General features: G+C 47.0%; 1 protein-coding gene across 2 annotated transcripts; it reads left to right on the forward strand.

Annotated features, from left to right (window-relative positions):
* Nucleotides 1-1,501: 1,501 nt before the first annotated feature.
* On the forward strand, nucleotides 1,502-13,222 carry KLF15 (Kruppel like factor 15). Of its 2 annotated transcripts, none has more exons than XM_042880264.1 (3): nucleotides 1,502-1,557; nucleotides 5,159-6,266; nucleotides 11,295-13,222. In XM_042880264.1, exons 2-3 carry the CDS (start codon nucleotides 5,224-5,226, stop codon nucleotides 11,461-11,463), a joined length of 1,212 nt encoding a protein of 403 aa, XP_042736198.1. In that variant the 5' UTR covers nucleotides 1,502-1,557; nucleotides 5,159-5,223; the 3' UTR covers nucleotides 11,464-13,222. The 2 variants fall into 2 exon arrangements, with proteins under 2 accessions (XP_042736198.1, XP_042736199.1); XM_042880265.1 differs by lacking the exon at nucleotides 1,502-1,557 and adding an exon at nucleotides 3,615-4,124.
* Nucleotides 13,223-25,032: the final 11,810 nt, after the last annotated feature.

Raw genomic sequence — 25,032 nt, forward strand, 5'->3', positions numbered from 1 at the left:
GTCCATTGCAGAGGGATTGGGATTGAGTACTATGTTCAGTTGACTACTGAGGGGTTCACTCAGTACAAGAAGGACATCGAGGTCCTGGAATGTATTCAGGGAAGGGCAACGGGGCTGTGAGGGGTCTGGAGCACAAGTCTGATGGGGAGCGGCTGAGGGAGCTGGGATGGTTCAGTGTGGAGGAGGCTCAGGGGAAACCTCATTGCTCTCTACTGAAAGGAGGTTGTAGCAAGGCAGGAGTCGGCCTCTGCTCCCTGTTAATAGCGATAAAACAAGGTAATGGCCTTAAGCTGCTCCTGGGGAGGTTCAGGTTGGATATTAGGAAAATTTCCTCCTCTGAAAAAGTGGTCAGGTGCTGGTACAGGCTGCACAGGAAGGTGGTGGAGGTGTAAAGAAACATTTAGACGTACTGAAGGATGTGGTGTGGTGGGTGACACTGGTGATGGATGGTTGGACCGGATGATCTTGGAGATCTTTTCTATCCTTGGTGATTCTATGATTCTGTGTGATGCTGTGTGAATTGGATGATCTTTATGCCGTTTTTATATGATTTTATATCCACGCACATATATATATATATATAACTAGTGTATATACATACATGTGTGTAGACAATGCAGTATTGTGTGTATATATATGTATATATACACATACATATTGTATATACATATGTATGACGATATGTTTGCATATATGTGTGTATATATACATATGTGTTGTATATATATGTTGGTGCATATATATGTGTATACAGATACACAAACAATACTGTGCACATATAAAACTAGTTCTTTATATGTGTACATTAAACCAACCATAATAATGCCAGGGGAGAAGCCAGCAGCGATTTCCCACGGGCAGGAGAAGAACCGGGGTCCTGCACACCCCCGAGCCTTGAAAGCTCGGGACTCGCACACCCGCGGGGATCCGCACGTGGCCGCGAACCGCCTGCCCCGGGGGCCGGGCCGTGCGATGCGCGGCTCCCATTGAGGCTGAACATGGGCCGGCCCCCGGAGCTGCGGGGCCAATGGGGGCTGCGGACGCGGTCGAGCCTCTCCCCGGCCCCCCCGCGGCCGCCGGCGCCGTGCCGGAGGGTTTATAGTACTACGCCGCGGGGCCGCGCCGCACCGCGCGCCGCCTCCCGGGGGAGCTGCGCCCGCTCCGCTCCGCGTCCCGCCGCGCTGTTGGGACCGGAGGGGGGGGTCTTCTGTCTTCTTCGGTCCTCGGTTTAGTTGTGCGGGTTTTTTTGGTTTTTATTTTTTATTTTTTTTTTTCCCACCCGTTTGGCGGTTAGGTGGTTGATTTTTTTTTTTTTTTTTATTTTTTATTTTATTTTATTTTATTTTTTGGCCGTTTTTCGATTCTCCGGGTTTAAAATCTATTTATTTATTTATTTGTTTGTTCGTTAATCGTTGTGGTATCGCGTTTGGCGTTTTCAACGCTGTTTTTGAATTCTCGGCGTTTTCTCCCGTCTCTCCTCTTTCCCCCCCGCCCCCCCATCTCCCCCCCATCCCCCCTCCCCGCAATCCCCGAAGGCCGGCTGGCGGAGAAGTTCAGGTAAGGGCGTGCGAGGGGTGCGCGGTCCGGCAGAGGAACCCCCGGTACCGCCGTGGGGCGGGGGGGGGGGGGGGGCTGCGAGGGGCTGCCTGTCCGGGAAGGTCACATTTTCCAGCGGTGGGAAAAAACAGCTTGAGGAGGGGGAGAGAGGAAAAATAATATATTAAAAATAGGGAAAACTAATAAATAAACAACTGAACAACCCCTCTCCTCTTCCCCCGCTCTTCCCACCCCCCCCCCCCCCCCCAAAAAAAAAAAAGAAAAAAAAGAAAGAAAAAAACACCCAGACACAAGCATAACCAATAACCCACTAAAAAAACAATGAACCACATGCTTTGCAGTGGTGGAGATGTGGCTGTGCTGGTGTTGGAGTGTGAGTTGTGCCCCCCTGGCCCCCCATGTTAGCATGTGTTGTTTTGGGGACTTGGTGTGTGTGGGGGGGGCACTGCCAGCTGCCTTGTGTGGAAGCCAAAGTTTGGATGTGAAAGGGGTGGTCAAAAGAAAATAGGGACTTGGGGAGGGTTTTGAGGTTTCCCAAAAGCAGTGGGGTTGGAAAAAGGCAGGGAGGCCCCTAAATAGTGCTGTTGTGCCCTAGTGTCCGATGAGCTGTGCAGCCACCTTGCAGCAGGGCTGGCAGCAGATGGGCTCTCTGGCTCTTGGCTTCTCATTTTGATTATTATTTTATTCACTTCCATATATATATATATATATATATATATAAAATTTTTATTATTTTTTTTTTCCTTTGACTTCCATTTTAATATCTTAGAAATTCACTGCTCACTTTGTGGCAGGAGGCAGCCTGCACTGATTTATAACCTATGGAGTAAGGGTAAATCCTGCAGGGATCAGTCCTAAACTTGAAAGAGCTGCAGCAGCACACATAGCAGATGAGTGTCAGTGTATCTGAGCCCACGTAGCGCTGTGTTATCGGCAGTGCTGGGCTGACAGTCCAGAAGTGACAAACTGGGAAACAGTCCCCAGCTCTCAGCAAATTCCCAGGGCTTAACATTTGGTGTCATTGTGAGACAGAATGTACCCTCTCACTCCCTTTATTATTATTTTGCTCTTTAAGCCGGTGGTTAGATGGACACATCTCAGCAGAACAGCATGTTTTTGGCACGGGGGCCATCCTATCACTTTGGACCTCTCCGAAGACGGCTGTGGTGCTGCATAGTTGAGCAGCTGCTGCCCCGTGCTGAGCTGCCTGTGCTCACATTGCTGTCAGGGATGGAGGTGCTTTATGTAAACACCATCATTCGTTCTCATCGCTCGCGTAGCCCTGGCGTTTTGTTTTTGTTTTTGAAGCTCCTGATTTTGGCTGAGCCTTCGGACGAAGCAGGGATGAAAGCCTTCGGTTGTTGGCTTGGCCTTTAGGATAAAATATAGCTTGGGCTCGATCCTGCATTCCAGGCATTCCCCAAAATCCGCTTGGCTGCTGCATGAGCTTTGGGAGAGTGGAACGCAGCCCCGGTGTGTGCTGTGCATGATGTGTTCATCCTGACAGTCCCTGTCCTCATGAGACGCAGGTGGCACTGCGCACACAGACTGTCCCCTGCCAGCTCTGCTGCTCATTGCTCCTGTTGGCATTCCTTCTTTTCAGCCCTCATTCACACCAGGGTTTAGTTCTATTCCCCGTGTTTAGGGCTGTGCTGATACGTGGCTTCCTGCCTCTTGCAGGCATTTAAAGAAAACCTGAGCTTTTTCCTTTTGCAAAAGGAAACCTTGCCAGCTGCTCAGAGCGCGCCAGCGTTTCTTAGAAAAAACACGGTGTGCTCTCAGCACCGCTCTGCTGCAGTCCGGGCGGAGAGTTCCTCCAGCAGTGTTCAGTTTGTTGTTGGTTCTTTGAGCCATGTGTCAAATTTCAGCTCTTCTGGCTCTTCACTTTTACTATAGGATATGGTTATAGGCTGAGCCGCTAACCTCTGTGTGAACTTCCTCGCGCTCAGCACATGTGAGCGTTCGGAGCTGCACAAACCAGGGGAACATGCGGGCTCGCTTCTAAGCTCTTTCAGCCTCCCTGTGTGGATGGAGGAGGAAGCTGTGTCTTTAAGAAATGAGGCTTTTTTTCCCCCCTATTTCCTGCAGAATATGAATAGATGCTGTCAGTGGGATGGAGGTCTCTGAGGGTGCTGTGTGCCACGTTTGCTGCCGAGCACACATACGGCTTTTCATTTTTCCCCAGAGGAGGCAAGGATGGGCAAATCTTGGAGCTGGGGCTTCAGTAGCAGCAGGAAGGCTCTTGTCCCTGCACAGAGCTATTGACTATTCATGGCAAAGCGTCCAAAATGCAGCGGCAGAGCCTGTGGAAAATGACAGCGTGTAACAAGCCTGAGTGGCATTTCCTTCACGCTGGTCACATGCCTCCTAATTCACACACGCACCCCTCATAGGCTGATCAAATGACTTCTATCTCTGCCCGCCGCATGCCTTCCCCAGAAAGAGTTGTTTTATTATGCACACGTAGGGCTCTGCTTTCAATCAGTCACCTTCAGCCGATGACTGAGGGCCACTGTGCGCTCCGTGCGGGGGGACGCGGTCACTGCGAGGGGCACAGGCTCCAGCCCGTAAGAAACTTCTTTCTTTTCCCTGGGAAGCAGGAAAGAAAAAAAGACAACAGACCCACAGATACCCCTTCTGCCTTCCCTGCTTCCCAATAACCTTTTGTTTAACTTGACTGGGAGACTGTGGGACGTGCCCATATGTCGGCACGCTGTGGTGCTGCCTGTGTGGGTGCCGTGGGGTTGGGGCTCAGTGCAGTCCCATAGGATCCCACTTCTGCAAGGGGAACTGGGACCACTCCAGCCCTCCCAGTTCAGCACCCAGCACAAGGGTTGGGTTACCAGGATCTCCGTACCCAAAGGGATGGGATGTGAAGGATGGGGTGCAGGCAGCCGGCAGCTGGCCACGGTAATTAACTCAGCGCTGTGCCAACCTTGTTAAGGGCAGTGCAGGTGATGATGACGTTGGCACACTGATTCATTACATCTGGAGGGGAAAATCCGCCTAGTGAATGCTGAAGCACAGTAAATATTTTTGGCTCCTGACAGATTGATCCCTGCATTACGCTGATTAGCCTGTATTTGTGGAAAGGAGGAAGTTAAAAATAAGGTTGATGGAAAGCTACAAGATGAGGGAAGGATTTGCATTTTATGGACCCCAGCAATAAAATTCTTTTTTTGTTTGTTTGTTTTTCTGTTTTTTTGGGGTGGTAAAAATTTCAATAATTTTTTTTTTTTTTCTTTTCTTCTCCCCTTCCCTTCTTTGGCTCTTGGCTTCACTGGTAGGTGAGAGCCCATAATTTATTTCCTTTTGGCAGTAATATTCTGGAAGGGAGCTGTAAATCTGAAGCACATGCAGTTGTGAAATGATTTCTGAAAGAATTCTTTTGTAAATACGTGGTGCAATCCTGCAGAACGGTTCAGCCCTGGCAGTCCTTTAGGGGTGGCACAGACGTAGCAAAGCGTGCAGCAGCATGTGCATGGTGAGGCTGCGTGCTTTGGACTTTCCTGCAAGCTGGAGGGCTTTGTGAGGTTTAGTTCATGGAGGTGAATAATTAAACTGACTTCTGACTGCTGGTGGTTTGTTTCCTTGCACCCAGGCTTTCACCTGAACCTTCGCTGCGTGGTATATGCTGCTGGGATACCTGTAAGAGCTCGCCCAGGAATGGTGGATCACCTGGTGCCTACTGATGAATCCTTTTCATCTACAAGGTCTTCTCTGGGATACTTTAGGGACATGACAGCAGGGGTGAGATCCTACCAAATGCTGCCCTCTCCTCTGTCAGAAGATGACAGCGACTCGTCCAGCTTTTGTTCTTGTTCCAGCCCGGAATCCCAGGTTCTCAGCTCCAGCTATGGAAGCACATCCAGTGCGGAGAGTCAGGACAGCATCTTAGACTACTTGCTGTCCCAGGCATCTTTGGGGAACACCGCTGTGTCATGGTGGGACAAAAGGAGACTTCAGCCCATAGTGAAAGAGGAGTATTTTAGGTTGCCTGAATTCGCTGTGGATATGGAAGACTCTGGACCATTTCAGCCCACACTTGAGGAAATTGAGGAATTTCTGGAAGAAAACATGGAGCTGGAGCTCAAAGAAAGACCTAAAAGTGAGACCAAGGACTTGAGAGCTTGCAGCCAAGTTTCTGTTGCTTCGCTACAGCAAAAAGACCATATGTTACCCAGTGCTACTTTAAAAGAGAGTAAAAATGAACAGTTGAACAGCTCGACGGAAGGTGGCCAGGCTTCAAATGGAGGAGTGTCCCTGGAGAATGGCATACCGGTTATGCTCCAAATTCAGCCTGTACAGATCAAACAGGAGTCCACCACGAGCCCTAGCTCCCAAGGACCAGCACAGGAGAACATTAAAATTGCACAGCTCCTAGTCAACATCCAAGGACAGACGTTTGCCCTTGTGCCCCAGATAGTTCAGTCGTCCAATTTGAACTTGCCCTCTAAATTTGTCCGCATTGCTCCCGTCCCCATCGCTGCCAAGCCAATTGGGCCAGGAGGCATGATCCAGGGTCAGACGGGAATCATCATGGGTCAGAAATTTCAAAAGAACCCTGCAGCAGAACTCATTAAAATGCACAAATGTTCTTTCCCTGGTTGTACCAAGATGTACACGAAAAGCAGCCATTTGAAAGCCCACCTGAGGAGGCATACGGGAGAAAAGCCTTTTGCTTGCACGTGGCCAGGTTGCGGATGGAGGTTAGTATCAGGGCACAGCAGTGTCTCATCCCCCTCTCTAACTTGCTGAACAAATAGGTTTGCACTCTCATTTATGAACAATTTCTGTTCCCAAAGCTGGCTCGGTTTGCTTGAGAATTAAGATCTTTTCTTCCTGTTGGGTAATCCAATGGACTTGATATATTAAATGGCAGAACATCACCTGCTGCCACCAGTTGGATGAGCGTCTTTTTTAAAAAAAGAAAAGAAAAAGCCTATTATAACTGTATTTTGTACTAAGATGGTCAGATTAAGCTTGTAACTGCAGGCAGTACCTTGCACTCATGATAGCCTGGTTGCAACACGGCAGCTGCGGATGCTCAGCTGGTACCAAATGAGCAGGGTGCTTTAGGGCAGAATCATGGTGTGAATCAGGGCTGCACAGGGCTAAACATGGTTGGTGAAGAGCTGTACTAAGTGAGTATGGTTAAGAAAAGCAGCATTCTGTGCAGTTTTGTAGAAAACATGCTCCATCCCACGCCTTCTGCAAGTGCTGGCAGTGGCACTCCAGGCTCTCTGGGTTTTATTCTCTGCACTGATTGAGAAAAACGCGTGGGTGCTGCTCAAAGTTGCAAAAAACTGTCAGATGTAACAGCATCCCCAGAAGGCTAAGATGGAATTGAATGGAAAATTGCAGGTTAGATTGAGCAAAGTGTTTTGTAGAGGCAATCTCTAATTTTTTTATTTTTTTTTAATGCTAGTTGAAAAAATTAAAGAAGAAAAGTTGAATTTCTTACCAGAGACTTTGATGGAGGCCTCTGTCTCTCCTTCCAATTAGCTGTGCTAATAGTCTGCCTGCTGGCAAGTGTTAATTAAAAGCACCACGACTGATGATGGGAGCAAAACATAGCCTTAACTCCCTTGTATTAACTTAAACCAGATTTCTTCCAAAGAATATCCTTCAGAGCTCCAGTGAGCAATGACTAGTGAAGAAATAGGTGGTGATCGTGGGCAACAGACAAGGTAAAAAGTAACAGGAGAAGCTGTGAGTAAAAACGCAATTTTGTGAGACAAGGCAGCAGTTAGAAATGGCAGAATTGGACGGAGGGAAAAGGTCAGAATGTGGCAGAATCCTCTGTTCCCAAACTGGCCCAAATTTGAAGTTTGCCTCCTAGATGATTCGATTAAATTCATTTCTTTGTTTATTATATACATATTTCAATTTGTGTGGCTCTGCAGATGAGTGGGGATTTTCTTTCCGTGCATGTGAGTGGTGTGGCACAGCGGAGGGCTCAGCGGCTGCTCAGGATGTGCCCACTGGTCCCACCAGGCACAGGCACTTTGCCCCTGGCCTGTCACGCATTTATTTTGTTGTGAGTGTGCGTACTGCAGACAGCAATACTCATCCTGCCCCTGGGTCTTGTGTTGGCTTTCCCTGTACAAAAATCCTGTTTCTGTGGCAAATGCATGTAGCACGTGAGGTTTGGATCTGGTCCATGCTGAGATTTACAGCAGTGCTTCCTGTGACTTCTGTGGCTCAGGATCAGGAGTGTGAAGTGTTGCCTCTGGGTGACCTGCCCTAGCTCTGTTTTTCTATAGAGAAGGCATTTTCCAGGCTGCAGAGCTGCGGGGAAGCATGCAGGGCAAGGACAGGTGGAGGCTGAGCATTGCAGCCGGGTGCTGCAGGGGTTAAAGGCATGGGATGTGTTGTTAGGGACCCTGAGGCCAGTGGCCGTACTTGCATACTTCCAGGTGAGCAGCCCAGAAGGGCTCCGTGCACCCTGCTCCCATGTCAGACCCTGCTGAGTGCTGAATTGCTCAGCCCCTTCCATCAGTACAGAATTGTTGCCTTTTCCAGAAGTGCAGTCAGTGTCCCACATGACTTACATCAAAGCATCCAAATCCTCTGTCCTCCCCCGGTTTTAGATCATCTTGAATGAATTTAAACACTAAAGCACTGCTGGGCTCTGCTTCCTCCCCCTTTCCCCACATTCTTGTGCTGGTGTATTTATTCTTCACTGAAGACACTTGAGATGTGAGCTCACTGAAGATGGTCATTTCAAAAACGCAACAAAGTGTTGCTACATGGGGGGGATTGAATCTCACCCTGCTCGCTGGGCGATGCTGCTGTGAGGAAGCTGCGTACACCAGGGTAGGGCTGTGTGCACTGCAGACCCTTCCTCAGCCTCTGAGACAGTGGGAAAGCCAACGAGGAGGCTGAATCTTGGCACTGGGTGTGCTTGGCCGAGTGGAGGAGGTGGTGAGGTGACCCACCGTGCTCCATACTCCTCTGTACTCATGTGCTGATCCGTGTCCTGTGCCTTTGGCAGCCTCTGGTTCTCTGCTCCTGAGGTGGCTCCATCAGCATGCCGGGATGGCCCAGCAGCTCTGCCATGTCAGGAGCTGGAGAGCTCTCGCTGTCCTTCCCCTGGGCAGCAGCATGAAAAGCTGTGGAATTAGGCAATACTGTTCAAATGTCCTGCACATCCTTCATCTGGAAGCATTTCCCACAACCCACTCTGCATGAGACATCCTGTTTGTGAGGATTTAGGGGCTGGGAGCAGCTCAGGATGCATCCAGGGCCTACTCTGCACCAGAGGGCAGAGGCACAACCAGTGGCAGCCCTGGGGCTGATGGCCATGGCTGGGACCATGGAGTTCCCACTGAATCTACTGACCTTGATGTCCTGTGCGCCATGGGTCCTTGCATGGCTGGAAGTCCCATGCATAGCAGAGCTCCAAGATTGGTCTCCAAGGGAGATGTGGTTACAGGTAACCACCAGAGAGAGGGATGAAGGAGACTTCCAGTTTCTGTGGGATTGCCCAGTTCCCTCTACCTTTCTTTCAAAGGAGGAATCCTGCAAAAAGCAGTAAGCTGGGCTAGTTGAGGTCTTCCTTGGTGGTGCCTTGTTTTCATTTGAATTTGGCTTTCCATCAGGGATTGTGTGCAGCATCTTTGGGGATGGTTTCAGTGCCAGAATGTGCTGCAAATATCGTGTCACTGTGGAGCCAGGCCACCAGATCTCCCGGCTTCCTTGTCCTAACCTTTGCGTTGTTTTTTCGTCAACGCACTGACAGCTTGACGTTTATTTCTGTGGGCTCCGTAAGTTGATCTTTCCATGACTGCTGAAGAACAGTATTGCGACATTCCTGCCTTTTCAGCTAAGGACATCGTTATGAAGCAGCAAGTATTTTTATCGGATGAACTCATCTGAGCTCCCTGGGTTGGAGCAGAGCCGCTTGTTCCCTCTGTGCACCTATTTCTCCCTCACTATCCATGCATTTCCCACTGAAATGTGCTTGTGAAGCTCTTGTCAGGATTAGCTGTGTGTGTTGCGGATGGTGACCTTAACAGCCAAGGACATGGGACAAGGCAGCACAGTCACATCTGGTTTCACTCCTCCTCAGGGTGATAAGTTGGTATATAAGAGGACAGCTCTATGCAAAGGAGATTTCCTCCCTCTGCCCCCTCTTTTCCTGGATGTGCTTGCCACCATGGGCAACTGGTCCCTTCCTTGCCTAGCCGAGTCCCACAGAAACAGCAAGAAATGAATTGGTGGCTCCATTAGAGCATCTGCCTGCTGCTCTTCTTGGCGCCTGTGACTCTTTGAGGACATCAAAGCAAGAGCAAGGCAAAGAAAGCAAGAGAATAGGTGAAGGATTTTCCCACAGAAAAACCCCTGGATGGATGCATCCTTTCTATGCCTCACTCAGGGGAATATCTTCATTCACAGGGCTCTCTCTGAGCAGCAGCGCTAGTCTGAAGTGCTGTGGGAATGGAAGGAACCTTTCCCAGTGCCCGCACCTCATTCTGCAGCTCATGGCAGGAGATCTCTGCTAATTAAAACCTTTATGTGGAAACTTATTTTCTTTGCATGAAGGACTTATTCATAGGAGCCCAGCAGTCATGTTTTTCCCCTTTCATAAAAACAGTGTACCCACCCTCTTGATGATGTGATATTTTGCTTCAGAAGGGCACATTTTTTCTACATGTTCTTTCCCCCATTTATTCCATTAGTGCCCATGACTTCATTTATTTATTGTAAATAGACAGCTGATACCATTTCTTGCAAGCTCGCTTTCTGTACTGCTCTTTGTTACTGTTCTGGCAACAAAACTCTTAATTGCCCTTTGTCAAGCAGCAAATTTTTTGTACCCATTTGGACAAGGCTGTTTTAGTGTGACATTGTTAATTAACCCTATGGTTCCCAGTCATGTCCAGACTGAACGAAGAGCCAGCTGCTGAGACCAAAGGATTGGCTGAGTTGAGTTCATTAATGCCTAATGTGGGATTCACAATGGCTGATTGGGGATGTTTCTGTTCAGATGAAAATTGGGAAACATCTAAAATTAAAATGACTCTGGGAGGTAAATTTGGGAATTAGAGTCTCCATCTTGACTTCAGTTTGCTCCTGAAGTATCGATGCTAACAGTCATTGGGGCCCACCTGGATTTCAACTGCAATAACACTGACCATCTCTGGTACTGACATACTAAGTCTTCTTTATTTAGCCAGCAGGAGCATGTACAAAGGCCAATTTTTGGCTGGATCTGATAAACTGCATAGCTTCTGTGTAACTGTGGCTATTATCTGGGGCCCATCTCAGCATGCATCTGCTGTGATGCTGGTGATGGAGTTTGGAGCAGAGCTCTCCTGAGAGATGCTGGTTCTTCCCACCGCCTGAGAAGGATCTGTGCTTGGATTTCCAAGAGAGAGACTGAGGGACTGTCTTTGAAGAGGACTCGCAGAGGGATAAGGAGCAGAGCTGTCTCAGTTGAGCTGTACCCATATTATTTACCCTTATTACTGGGCTTTGTGCAAGTGTTCTACAAACACATATTGCCTCCATGCGTTGCACCAAGTTCAGAGTTTATGTGGGTTAATTGCGTGTTTCCATCACTGCTGCTGGCCACTGGTTGGGACCAGAGTGGTTCTGTTGTGTGTCCTGTCCCTTTCAATTTGCTTATTTCGGCTTTTCCACAAGAAGAATCTCCCAGTGACCCGAGGGGATGTTTTGAGGCCATAAGAGAATTTCTTCACTTGTCTCAAAAGCCTTCTCCTCTCTTGCAGGTTCTCCAGGTCAGATGAGCTGTCTCGGCATCGGCGCTCTCACTCAGGGGTGAAACCCTACCAGTGTCCCGTCTGCGAGAAGAAATTTGCTCGAAGCGACCACTTGTCCAAACACGTCAAGGTGCATCGGTTCCCGCGAAGCAGCCGCTCCGTGCGCTCCGTGAACTGACTGCTCCCACCTCCCCTCCCGCAGCCGTCCCACAGCAGCCGATGACAGCACTTTGCTCACTACATTTCTAGTGATAATTTATTTGTCTTCACAGAACAGTCAATGCTGTTACTTGATACCACCGCGTCCGAGTATCCCGTGTCCTGTAAAGATGATTTGAGAATGAAGATATTTTGGGGTCAGGGGAGGGGGATGTTTCTTCCTTTATTTTTTTCTCCTTTTTTTTTTTTTTTTTTTTAAGGATGCTTTTTTTCCTTTCTCTCTATCTTTCCCTCCTTTGCTGCTGCTTCTTTTGGAAATTACAGTGTTTTATTTTTAGCTGTTTTCTGCTGCACAGGAAAATGTAAGAGTTGCTTGCTGCTAGTTAATTATAGCCCTGGCATTCCTGAGGGCTTTGCTCATGTACAGGCCATTCATTGTGAGTTTTTATTAAGCTGCTCTATTTGTCCAGTTTGGAAACAGCAAATTCCTTTTGAAATGAAAACAACTCCTTTGTTTTTGGGTCGCCCGAGCCAAGGATTTGTAGGGGCCGGCCATAGGAGGAGGAACAGTGGGAGTCAGGGAGAGGGGGAGGCGAGACATGCGAGTACTGGAACGTGCCTCTGCACCGCTCTCATTTCTCCAGCTTGCATTTACCTTTTCCTTGGTTAGGGCTATATATAAATATTTATGTATATACATACATACATACATATATATATATATATATATTTAAGCTATGATGTACCCCAAACAAACCCAAAGCTCAGGCTGGATGAAATGGTTTGGCGCAGAGGCCTTTTGGTGTGACTGCATCCCATGCTCATGTTTTTCCTGTCCTGTGCTACCATTGAGGGTGAAAGGATGCCCACAAATCGAAGGAAACTGCTTTCCTTCGCCTTGAAGCATCCACTGCCTTTAGCAGAAGAGCTGTTGTCTAATATGTAAGGCAGCAGGAGGCTGCTTGCAAACGACTGTGCTCTGCACCTGCCGAGCACTGAGAACTCACTGCCCACTCAGCCTGATGCCTCACTGGCTGGGGCTGAGGCTCCATTTCCCCAGTACCCGAACTGGGTGCCAACCAGGTGAGCAAACACAAGGAGATCTTCTGTCCCAGGGTGAGCTTCAGCGCTGAACTTCTCCTTACCAACAGCCATGTCAGAGCTCCACACAGCTGGGGTGGGTGAATGGGTGAGAACAGCCAAAAGAAATCAGTTTGTATGGTAGTTGGCTAAGAAGGGAATTTAAGCAAATGATCAGATTGTAGCAGGCAACTGATTGTGTTTCTTCTTGTTTCATTTTTCCTTTTGAACTCTGGCAATTGTAAGAAGCTATAGAAGAAAATAGAATTCAGTAATTAGGAGCAATTTTTTAATGGATGTTGCATTTCCTTTCCATTCGCAGACGGCATCTGTTTGTCTTTTTGTTGGCAAAATGGGAAATAGAAAGCTGCGATCCTAGCGCCAGGCAGAGCGGGAGCCCGCACTGCAGGAACAGCAGGTCTAGCAAAGGCGAATGCATTCCTTTTGTCCTCTAGAAATTAATATAAATGAACTATCATCTATTGACTGGTTTATATCACATCCTATGAATGTATGTAAATAAAACTGTACATAGATGCATATCTATATAAAATATCTTTTAATAACATATCAAAATTTGTGTAAATTGGAAACAAAAGTACCTATAAAGCCAGTGTACATAAGTTACAATTCTGTATATTTTCTTTTGTTCTTCATAAAAAATACTTTGACAATAAAATGAAAATGGAAATTTTAAATCCCTTTTTGAAATGATTATTCATCCATTTCCTTTGTCACCAGCTCCGTAATCAAGATGTTAGTGCTGGAAATTTTGATTCACCTGGATGTAGCCTTTCAGGTGCTGGTAACAGAGAGGTGGCGGAGCACACCTCGAGTTGCCTTCAGTTTTTCTCATCCCGAAGTTCCTGGGAGGCACGAGCTGTCTCGCCGGAGCCCTCACACCTCGCCTGGCAGCGCTGGGACCCAAATGCCGTCTATGGTTTCTGCTGGCTGTGGAGCAGGTCTGCAGCTGCAGCCAGACTGCGGTTAATAAATTAGAGCAAGCAGGTTTTGAGGTTTTGAGGAAATTCAAGCTCTAGTGGCTAGCGTCAAGGAGGAGGTCTTCAGTCTGTTTGAGGCTGGGATGGTGACTCACTGTGTGACCCAGGGCAAAGGGCTCTATTGCCATGTGCCTCAGTTCCCTTTCTTGTAAAATGGTGACATTGAAGGCATCACGGTGACACTGTGAGACTTGATTTATGAATAATCCTTAGATGGAAGGAGCATGCAGTAAGACCAGCAGTCACAGGATTGGATTGTGAAAGAGCAGCTCGGCACAGCAAAGGTGCCAGGGTGCTTTGGTTGGCTTTGCTGCGAATCCTACGTCTGGAAGAGTGGTGTTGGGACCTGCAGTATGGAGCATGCCTCAGACTGAGGAGAAGATGCCCTGTCCTGCAACAACCATTGCTTCCTGTGCAGAACAACACGGGCACAACATTGAGATTCTTGTGGTTTGCAAGCTGGGACATCTTTGTACTGTGTTCAGTCTTCACTTGAAGAAGAAATCAGTAAAGTTATCTGAGTATCCATGGGAGCAATAGTGCAGCAGGTCCAGATCTCCCAGCAAGGCTTACTCTTAGACTGACGGGCATTTGAGGATGAAAGTGTCTCCCTGAAGTACAGCCTCCAAGACGCCAGCTGATCTGCCAGGGATCTCCAGATCTTGATTATTTCTCCTGGAGCACCCCTAGGAGCCCAGCAAGAGAACTGAGGGATGTGGCAAAGCAAGCTCTGGTCACTCTATTGTGTTTTTACCTCCTGAGATGTAGCCTGAAGACGAGACTTCTAAGGAGAGCTGTTTTAAGTGTTCTAACTGCTTACTTGCTTTAATTAGCAAACCTGTGCCAAGAGGATCACCAATTCCCTTCTGTTCTCACCCTACCAACAGAATGCATTAAAACAGTTGCTTTCTTTTAACCAGTCTCCTCCCCATCTCCTCTGGAGTTCTGATATTGCTGTAATGTTGGGCAACTCACCCTGCAAGGCCTTTGGGGCAGAAGTTGTTCTTTGCAAGAGGCAATGCTTAGAGCATAAGTGGAGTAGCGCAAAATGCCCACTGCTGGAGCACAGCAGTGTAGAAATCTTAAGATCTAAGCTATGTTTTAGCCTGGAATACTGTCCATGAAACACTTCCTTTTTCTTTCTTTCTTCTTTTTTTTTTTCCCTCTTCTGTTCTAAGTACAATTTCTGAGTATAGTTTGTGGTGGTTTGTTGGTTTTCTTTCCCTAGTTTTAAAGGCTTACCTGTAGGAAAATTTAAGCAAAAGTTTCAACATTTTGCTTAGAAGAGAAGGGTGTTTTTTCTGTGAGAGTTAGTTCTGCATGAAAGTTAATGATGTTTTCTGAGGTTTGTCACAAAAAAAAATACTAAAATTTCAAAAAAGACGAAGTTTACTTGGAGTTACTGGCCTGCCTGGGCCTAGCTGTGGGTTTTGCTGACTCATGAAAAAAATGGCATTGCTTTAAGCTTGATTACTGCCTACACACCTGAAGATAAATAAATATTTAGAGTGCATTGGTGCCACAATTATAGAAAGGTTTGTTATGTCTTTGCTTTTGCAACTCCGAATGGTAAAGCACAGCATGGCACCATTATGCATATGGCTAAGTCTCACTGACTTAAGGCATCTGTAACTGGAGGCATGAATGGGCACGTGCAGAGTTATAGCTTTTATGCAGTGACTGAAGGGCAGCTCCTAACACTTGTGGGTGCTCTGTGTAATTCTGAATGCTTTTACTGGCAATTTTTGGCTGTTTATAGACTCAGAGCCAGCAGTGGAGGAACAGTGTTATGAGCCGCCATCGTCTGAGGTCACACTGAAGGTAAGAAGTGTAAGGAATGAGAGTAAAGTGACCTTTCTGTAAGGTGACCTGATTTCTTTGGCCTTTGGCTAAACGGAGGGCAGTGAAGTGATATGTCTGAGACCATGAAGCAAAGCAGAGGGAAATGGGAACAGAACCAAGACATCCCAAATCTCCTTTGCCCCAGACAGTGGCATAGACCAAATATCAGTAGCACACAGCAGGTTACAGAAGGCTAAGAGTGATAGGACACATAAGTGAGACATCAGACAAGCAAAGAAAGGTAAAGACGGGGCATGAGATAAAATCAGGCTGCATTGATAATGTCCACTTTTAGAAAAGGTGCCAAGGAGAGGGAAATAGCAAGAGGGAGAGCTTGCTTGCCAGTGTGCTGCGCTTGGGACTGACCCAGGCAAATCTGCCTAAAAAGTGTCCCTCTCCTCTGGTAACATTAAATGTTTGCAACAGCCCCTGCTCCATAACCTCCCGTGGGGTTGTTTTTACCTAAATCCTCTTACTGGGAGCCTTCTCGTTGTCTAAATGGCTCCTGTACGTTTGATCCAAACAGCCAGGTGACTCAAGCATAAAGTCAATGGCAATGAGCCAGTGTTAATTATTACCCTGGGCCCCTAGGATTATGTAAGCCTGGGTATGCTGTACCATGGGCACTTGGCTTGGACCTGCACTCCCCATCTGGGAGAAATACCAAGGATCTGCCAGTGTGTAGAGAAAGTTGTTTGGAGACAGCTGGGATCTTCCTTCTCCCCTTCTGACAGCACCTATGGAACCCATTATTCATTCAGTTCAGCAATTGCCATGCTGTGCTTTCTTGTCATTCAGAGACATTGCTTTTAAAGAATGAGCTATGCTCAGCTCCCACTGATTTCAATGCAAACCAAGGGCAGTGACTGCCATGGCTTACTCAAGGAAGAATTTCCAGCTACGGCAGAGTCTGCAATCCCAGCAGTTCCTTGGCTTCCCTTGCTTGTTCCTTCTGGGACATCAGTGCTTTTGTGGCTCTCAGTCCCTTATCCCATAGGTCTTAGTTTTATTCCAGCTTGCTCTGCTGTGCAATGTGTGAAAAATAGAAATAGAATCAAAATTGTTTGAGTTGGAAGGGACGTTAAAGGCCATCTGCTCCAACCCCCCTGCAATGAACAGGGGCAGCCACAGCTCCATCAGGAGCTCAGAGCCTGTCCAGCCTGACCTTGGCTGCCTGCAGGGACGGGGCACCACCACCTCTCTGGGCAGCCTGTGCCAGTGCCTCACTGTCCTTAAAAAAAAAACAAACAAACTTCTTCCTTATATTCAGTCTAAATCACCAGATTTCTAAATCTCTAGATCTAAATCCAATCCAATCTAAATAGATGCTGTGAAGAATATTCTGGCTTACACTGCGTGTGTTTTCATGCAGCTACAGAGATGGTACTTCGTGGCTTTTCTGGTCTGATATTCCTATACTGCTGGGTTTGTAGCTACCCAGTTGCACAGCATTTCACAGGGCTGAGCTTTGATCTCTCTGCCAACTCTGCAGGTCTTCCTCCAGCCACAGCTGGAGCACCTTTCCAGCTCTCACCACATTCCCTACCCAAGCACCACTTTTTCAATGGTTTGGGGTCAGGCTGACTCAAAGCGTTGATAGTGCTCGGTCTCCTGCATAGCTAAGGCTGGATGAAACCCTTCGCCCTTGGAGACTCTGCTGCAGAGAGCTTTCATCAGCTCGCCTGTCCTGCACTATGGAGTGTGCATGCCTTAGCCAGTGTCTCGCTGAGCCCCAGCTTGCTATCCAAGCATCCTGCAGCGCAGAACAACATCCAGCAGGGCTCTGGCCAGCAGGGGCAGAGGGCAGCGTTCACATCTCTGTGAGCCAAATTGTTAGGTAAAATAGGAGTGAAACACAGGAGAGACAAGGAACTGCTGGGGAAGCCAGCTCTCACCCTGCTTGCACCACTGCATGTCGTGTGACTCTTCTTGTGCTCATGAGCTGACAGACAGAGAAAATCAAGGGGAAAGTGGCCTATAGTTTCCTGGAAAGGAGTGGAGGGAGGAATGGAAACAGAAACTAAAGCACATTATAGGGTTGCAACAGACATATGGAGAAATAGGGCTGGGATAACTCATTGCTGGTCCTCTGCATCCTTCCTGCTACAACGTCACTTTTCCTGACTCTGTAGCTGATTACTGGAGAGGCCTTGAGTGAGCCCTAGCACTTCCTGAGGCAGAAAAGTTATTTATCCATATGACGCGAGTACTGGGAAACTCGCTAATTAGGAGGCACTCTCAGATCCTTAGTAGAAATATCCATCCAGAAATTGTTTTGTGTGTGAGTGAGGGTGGAGTCCAGCAACCCACACTGAAAAAAAGGTACAAAGAATCACTGTTCTGTATCTAAAAAAGCCTCTGGCACCTGCATCTCCAATTGACTCCAGCGGGCACCAACTTGAGCTCTGCTCCTTATTCCAGTGTTACGGTTTCAAATGCAGAGATGGGGCTGCTGGGCTGAAAGGAGGCCAGGCATTCAGCACGCTCGCCTTCCATAAGCGAAGGAGTGACGTGCATGTTCAAGTTTGGCTGTTGACTGCTGACTTTTTCTGAGAAGCCTATAAACAGCAGCCAGGTAGTCTCTCACTTTTTGTTTCTCTGCTGTGTTGTTTTTCCATGGACAGCACGTCCTGGACCTTAGAGAGCTGGCTGGGGCTTGCTTCATTCAGACCAACTGTCCCTGGTGGCAGATAATGCATTGGGGAGGGCAAAGGGCTTGGAAATTTTGTTATGTCAGAGCGGCTGGAAAAACACCCGGACTGTAATGTGTTGAGGGCAGCAGCGTGTCCGCACGTGGACTTGGAGAGAAGAGCCGGGGTATGAGCGTGACACCATGGGGCTGAGAGGGGATGTGAGCATCCCAGGATAGGGCTGATGCTGTCAGTGGGACCTCGCAGCCTGAGGGATGGGGGAACAGCCTCTGATAAGGGAAAGGCAGATCCTCACCTCTTCTAGAAGGGGCAGGGACTGCTGAGGAGGACCACTTTTGGCTAGAAGGGGAGTGTGGGGCAAGAAGAGATCTGTCTTCTCCAGAAAAGCCAGTTAGTGATTTACAGCCAACAAGTTTGCTGGCATACTCTTCCTCTCACTCTCTAGAAATTAATGGCACAACTGGAGGGTGTTCATTTACCTGCCATGGGGACCTTTAATCTCCTCACAGTGTATTCTGAGATCTGATAAATAAACACACATTGGTAACACATTTCTCTTCAAGGGAGCATGGGTTTTCTTTGGCACCAAAGCTCACAACAGCCCATCTCAAGCACTGCACGGCTGCCTGAGCGCTTGCCCCACGGTCAGCGTTGCTGGCAGAGCCTTGTAGATAATCCAGCCTTGTGCATGAGATCAGAGGCATCCATGAAAGTTTAATGTGAATCAATCTGTGTCATGCCTCAGGGAATGGTTCGCAAATTAGAATTGGTGCTGATGACTTCATGCAAGTTACCTGATACCATGCCACAGATCCCTGGTGTAGCTGGAGGACGGTCAATGCAGAGAGCTGGAACCACTTCCTTCACTTTGCTCCAGCAGTTGCACGCTGATCTCTGTGGAACAAATTAGCTGTGCTAAATTAATAACAATATTTGGCACTTCACTAGCATTTTCCAGCTGAGGAGGAGAACACGCTTCCCAGTGAGGAATTCAGACTTTCAAGGCCCCTGAAGAGCAGTTGTCACCTTCATTGTGCAAAGGCAGAAAATGGATTTTAAATGATTTGGCTAATATTTCTCAGGGATCTTGTAGCAGAGATGTACAGCAACCAGTTCATTCTACAGACCTAGGCTTCAGTCACAGCTTAATCATGTGATGCGATTTTGAGATGTGTAAGTCTAATATCTGCACTGTAGAAAACCATGAGGTCAAGCACAAGGGATGACAAACGCATTCATTTTGCTGCTCTAGAAGGAGTGGTGCTGAGCAGGCGGGCTGTGGTTGCAGCTTCTGCAGGACCCTGGGGAGCAGGAGGGGACAGCTTGGCTCTATCTGCCTGTGGCTTTTTGAGTCCTTCCAATGGCCCTCAGTGGCCTCTGCAGACGGGTTTGCATTTTTCTGTGGGGGCCATTTGTCTCAACAGTAATTGGCAAGGAGAAATTCAGTTTGATTTCTTTTTATTACTGATTTTGTCACTCCATAAAGCACTTTGACACTGTTTAAGACTTTACCCTTATGGTGTGATCAAAAGGAAGCTGATTAGCACCCTCAGGGGTTTCCTTGTGCTAAAATCTAACTTGCACCTTGCTGGATCTTTCTATTCATCTGCCTGCAGCCTTTCCTTCCTTGACTTTGATATTTTCTGCTTATCAGGAATCTTCTTAAACACATCTGTTTTAAAGAAAACGACTGATTGCTGGTGCACCATATGTGAGCTATCTCTCTAGCTGTTATCTATTAACACAAACATTTCAGATTGCATAAGAGTGCTCGTTTTGAAGGTTGATACAGAAGATCTAGTCCAATTTAATCTCTGCTGTTTATTCTCATCTTTTCTTCAACTTCTGCAAGATAGTTTGTGTTGGAATAAATAAACTCCACTATTTGTTGTGATGAATTCTAATTAATACTTTCAAGGCAATTAATTAGATCAACAAATATCTAGTCACAAGCTAGAGGGATGTGTTGAGAAAGAGGTTTCTACTTGCCTTGTTCACAGTGAGTACATTGGTATCTGTAACCCCCAGAGACTCTCACAAATAGGGTCTCTGCGTCATAGCAGTGTATTTGCACTTCTGTCAGACTTCGTCCTTGAGGATCCCTTATGGGGAGGCATATCTGTGCCCACATTAATGGAGAAGCCCTGGGCACAAAGGTTGGAACAGGCAGTGGTGGGTTCCATAAGCCACTTTCTCTGTTGTCCACGCCTCCTTCCTCCTGCCTGGTCAAGGTCTGTCACCAGTCAAAACTCTTCTGTCAAATGAGGATCAGATTTTGTCATTTCTTTATAATATTAAAAAAAATATCAAATGGGAATTTACATGAGAACTGTCTGGCTTTGTTATCCTTTAATTGACTTTTCCTTCACTTTTCAGCAACCTCATAAATACTGTTTTTATGACAATGCCATTTTTTTTACTCCAAGACAAATGCAAAACTGAAGAGATGCAAAGACTCAACTGAAGCCTTCAGGGCCTCCAAGTGGAGCCATCAACATCATGATATTTCTGATCAGCGTGGCTAAGTGACAGCCACCATCATGAGGGAAAGGAGAAAGTCTTCAGAGAAAAGGTGTTTCAATTTCCTATCTCATATTCTCAGTCATTTCTAAATTATAACCCCTACTGTAGTTTGCTTTCTCTAGTCCAGAAGTCCTGTTTAGACAATGCAGTGGCTCTTTCTCTCCTAATTTTTTGAATGGGCTTGAGGACAGTGGTGACCTCTATGGCAGTGGGTCAGAGCTAGAAGATGTTTATGGTCCCAAGACATTCTGTGATTTTATGACAGAGGTGGAAACATGATTTGCAGATCTGATGTCCTGCCTTGTGTTCAGTCTGAGAGCCTGTGTCTGCCAGGCTGATAAATGGCACATGGATTTGGAGCTTGTCCCAATCATGCTCTGAGTGCACCTGAGCCAAAATGCAGAGCAAAATGCAGAAAAGTGAAGTCCCAGCTCTGCTAACGAGGACCAAAAACTGAATTGTTTAAAACCATGGCTTCAACCCTGGTTTGCCCTCAGGCAGCCTTCCCATTCAGGGCTGAAAACCTTGAGCTGGGCGCAGGTGGGAACTAGGATTGTCTGCAAGGGCTGGGGCTAATTAGAGAGCTCAGCTGAGGGTGTTTCCAAGCACAAATGAGGGGAGGAGGTTTGAAATGTGGGGGAAATGCGCATGGCTTGGGGCTGTGCAAAAGGACATGGTTTAGCATAGACCCTTCTAAGGAGTGCTCAAGAGAAGAAGGTGGCAGTGGGAGAGATGCTGGTGTGGACAGAGATGCTTTGGGAAATGAGCCTTCAGCAGGTAAGATCTTGAGGTTTTCAGCTCATATGGGGGGAAAGAGGGATCCTATTGTGGTGGAAGGGGCTTGAGGCTGGCTGGTGGAGGTGGCTTACTTGTGTTTGAGCCAATGTGGTTTTGAACTGTGCTTTGCTAGGAGGAAGCTCCCTAAACTGAGGTGTCAGGGCCCTGGCTGAGTTTGGCCTTGCTCAGGGGGATGTGAGATGGGTTCAGGTGGCCAGGTCCATGCTGTGCCACAAAGTGTGATGGGCACGTGCTCCCATCTCCTCTCCTGGCACAGAAGGAAGGGCTTCTTCCTGCTCCTCCTGTTGCACTGGGAAAATAAAGCTCAACTGTTTATTTTCCTCTTCTCAGGATAAAAGAGGCTGTGCTCTGAGGTGTAAGGCTAAGTACATAAGCTGTTTTTTTGGGAGGTGAGGAAGAGCAAGTACAATTCAGCCTCTGAGCTAGAGAGCTTCCTAGTACAGGGCATAGTCCAGATTTTTCCACATGTGGGCCTGAGCCCAGGCATCACCCTGGCAACATTTGGGAACATAAATACAAACAAAAATAACTTCCAGATGAGGGATGTATGCAATGTTTTGTTTTACTGGCACTTATGCTTGCTTGTTTGGCTGAGGCAGACAATTAACTCTGCTTATTGCAACAGGGGGTAGCAGGAGGATGCTAGGAACAGTGAAAATGCCTCTTCAGCTGGGCTTGCACCCCGAGGGGGCACAAAACCCAGAGTAGCCAACTTGGGGAGGCCTTGTGCAGCAGGCAGAAGGAGTGCAAAAATGGCTTGATAAGTGAAATTTCTTTGGGAGGCCTTGACTCGTGAGAGTTGAGGAGCTTTTTCTGTCCCATCTTGTCTGATAATGCTTCTTCAGGTCCCCTGCTGTGATGTCCTCGTGATCTTGGGTAGTACTGCACCCTTGAGAGGATGTTTTGCTCTTGATCTTTATTGCTTTTTTTCCCTTGTGAATGATCTAAGTGGGTGTTAAGGTGATTTTTGTAGAGAACCCTTCTTAATACTGATCTCAGCAAAGCAGGGCTGATTTGTACTGGTGTCTAATGCCTGCACGCTTCCTATATGTGGAGAAGGGAGCAATACTGGGGGCTGTGTCCTTTATCTTATTTTAGTACATGTATATTTGTGTGTGGAAATGTATATAATCTGTAGAAAAAATATATACACATTGTTTAGAGTTGCATATTTTGTGCTACTGGGGTGTGAATACATGATTCCATACTGCAGCCCTTAGTAGAGAGGCCACCATTTTCCTGTTGTTTTATCTTTAGCAGTTCAGGGCAATATCATGGAAGACACTGGTTTAAAAGTGGTGAGAGAAATATGGGCTTGACTGGCGCCCTTATATCTACTTGTTTTGTTCCAGAGAATAAAAGATAACTTGTGCCTGTAGCCTCGTTATATTACAATAGCCAGTGCCTGATGCTGCTGCTTTGATCTAAGAGGTCTAAAAATAACTGAATAAATCACTCAAATAAGGCAGTGAGCAAATAGATTTGCCCACCTGTTTATTAATAAACATGTGCAAATCTATATTTCTATATTAGAACATGGCTCTGTCTCCTGTGGGTATAAAAACACCTGGCAAAGAGCGTGGGCAGTAAGGCAAGTACAAAGTTTCCACAGTAAACATATTTGTGTTTGCTGAGCAAGTGTTGCTTTAGGAAGGCAACGAGCACTTGCCTGCTGAGCCTCAGATTACTGAGCACTGGGAGAGTCAGCTCTGACAGCTGCAGGTCTGCAGAGCACAGCTAGATTACAGGGGGGAGCGAATCCGGGGGGTAAGAAACCTGTAGGCATCCCTCCCAGCCTTTCTCAACACTGTCTGTGTGAAGTCCAAGTGCTCTTCCCACTTGGAGATTGGCTTCAGAAAGATTCCAGGAGACCGTGCAATAGCAAAGCTGATCTTGGGCAGTTTCTTTGTTTGTGGTTATTTTACTGTTTGCTTGTTTCTGGGGTTTACCACTTGGGTTTTATACTTGGAAGGTTCCTCCTCAGATGGTTCAGTCTGAGTTCTGATCCTCACCCTTGCAGACACCTCTGTTCTGCTTTGCTGAGTGGTCCTTTCTCAGCATCAGTGTTGAGGTAACCCACGTGAACTCTTTCTAGTCTTTTACTGGCAGAACTGTAACTTGGGCCTGGCTCCTGCAATGTCTTTTTAGAACTTTGTGTTCCCCCATGCCATCAGCAATCTCAAAAATTGTTTTTATGAAACTATTGGAGAACATAATCATGATTCACAGCTTTATTTTACAGGGCGATTTTACTGACCAATAACCTGAATGTTTAAATTACTGGTGTGGTTTTGCCTCTGGGTTTCATATTCAAAGGAAGGAGAAGTATTAGAAAGGGAAATGGTTTGGTGAAGTGCATGGCTGATGGAACACACAGGTCACTCCAGCTATCTAGGTTCTGCTGATGCCCAATCAGAATCACAAAATGATGTTTGATCAGATTACAAATAACAGTGAGCTGTCACTTTTTTTCCCCATGTTTTTAAGAGTAGGATGAGAGGGGATGGCCTCAAGTTGTGCAGGGGAGGTTCAGGTTGGATGTAAGGAGACATTTATTTTCCAAAAGGGAGGTAAAGCATTGGAACAGGCTGCCTAGGGAAATGGTGGAGTCATTGTCCCTGGAGGTGTTCAGGATGTATAGATGTGGTACTTAAAGACATAGTTTAGTGGGCAGTATTGGTGATGGGTGGACAGGTGGACTAGATGATCTTTCCAAACTTAATGATTATTTGAAAGACCTTAAATGGTCTGGAGACACACTGCAAAATGAAATTGCCATCCCCAGTTGTTCCTACAGAAATTTTTTGCCTTTGTCTTTGACAGGGCAGAGTTGGCAAATGACTATCTGTGCAGTTTCTTGTTGCATCCAAATGTTTTGTTAGTGGCTACCATCTGCAATGAGATGTCCCTGAATGAAACTGCAGCCATGGAAGTATCTTCAAAACAGGCAGGACCCTTTTTTGAGACAAGTTTTGGAGACAAAAGTAGGGAGAGGCTTTGTTCCTTAGCATTTTCACTGAAAGCTAGATTCAGCTGGGGTAGGTATAGTCTGGGCAGATCTGAGCTACAGGAAATTGCTGAAAGTAATGGTCTGCTGAAGTCCTTTAGCAGTTGCATACTGAAGATGTGTTGCTTTGTTCCTAAAGCAGAAGCTGACCAAGCAATGTTTCTCAGATGCAGCCTTCCCTGAAGTGTCCTTGTTCAACTGGAGGGCAAGCATAAGGCTATGAGGTCCCTCCTGGCTGTTGGCAGATGCCATTTCATTGATGAAAAATAGCAGTTAATATTGAAAGCTGGGGAAAGAGTAGTCTGCCAGACATGTGAAACTTCACTGAGGGAGGCTAGACGTGGTTAAGCAATAGCAGGGGATGGGTCACTTCGTTTTGCCGCAGCAATCTATTTCCATTTGGTTCTGCTTGCTGGGCCCAAGGCAAAGTGTAACTCATCCCAGAATGGTTGTCTGAAGGACAGAATCTAAGGAGGCTGAAAAGGGATCACACATTCTCATGAGCCCTTAAAATAATGTGTGGTGCTATTAGTTTGTGGCAATCTTTAAGAATGACAGCATGCATATCAAATGATTGTCAGACATAGCAGATCAGTAGAAATAGCTCTCTGCCTACATATGTTGTATGATTTCTGGTAGGTTACAGCCATCAAAGCCTGCACAGCTCAGGACTGGATGTTATTTGG

Source organism: Lagopus leucura, unplaced genomic scaffold, assembly GCF_019238085.1.
Source record: "Lagopus leucura isolate 7727_CA_CO unplaced genomic scaffold, USGS_WTPT01 Super-Scaffold_100026, whole genome shotgun sequence".
Taxonomy (NCBI): Eukaryota; Metazoa; Chordata; class Aves; order Galliformes; family Phasianidae; genus Lagopus; species Lagopus leucura.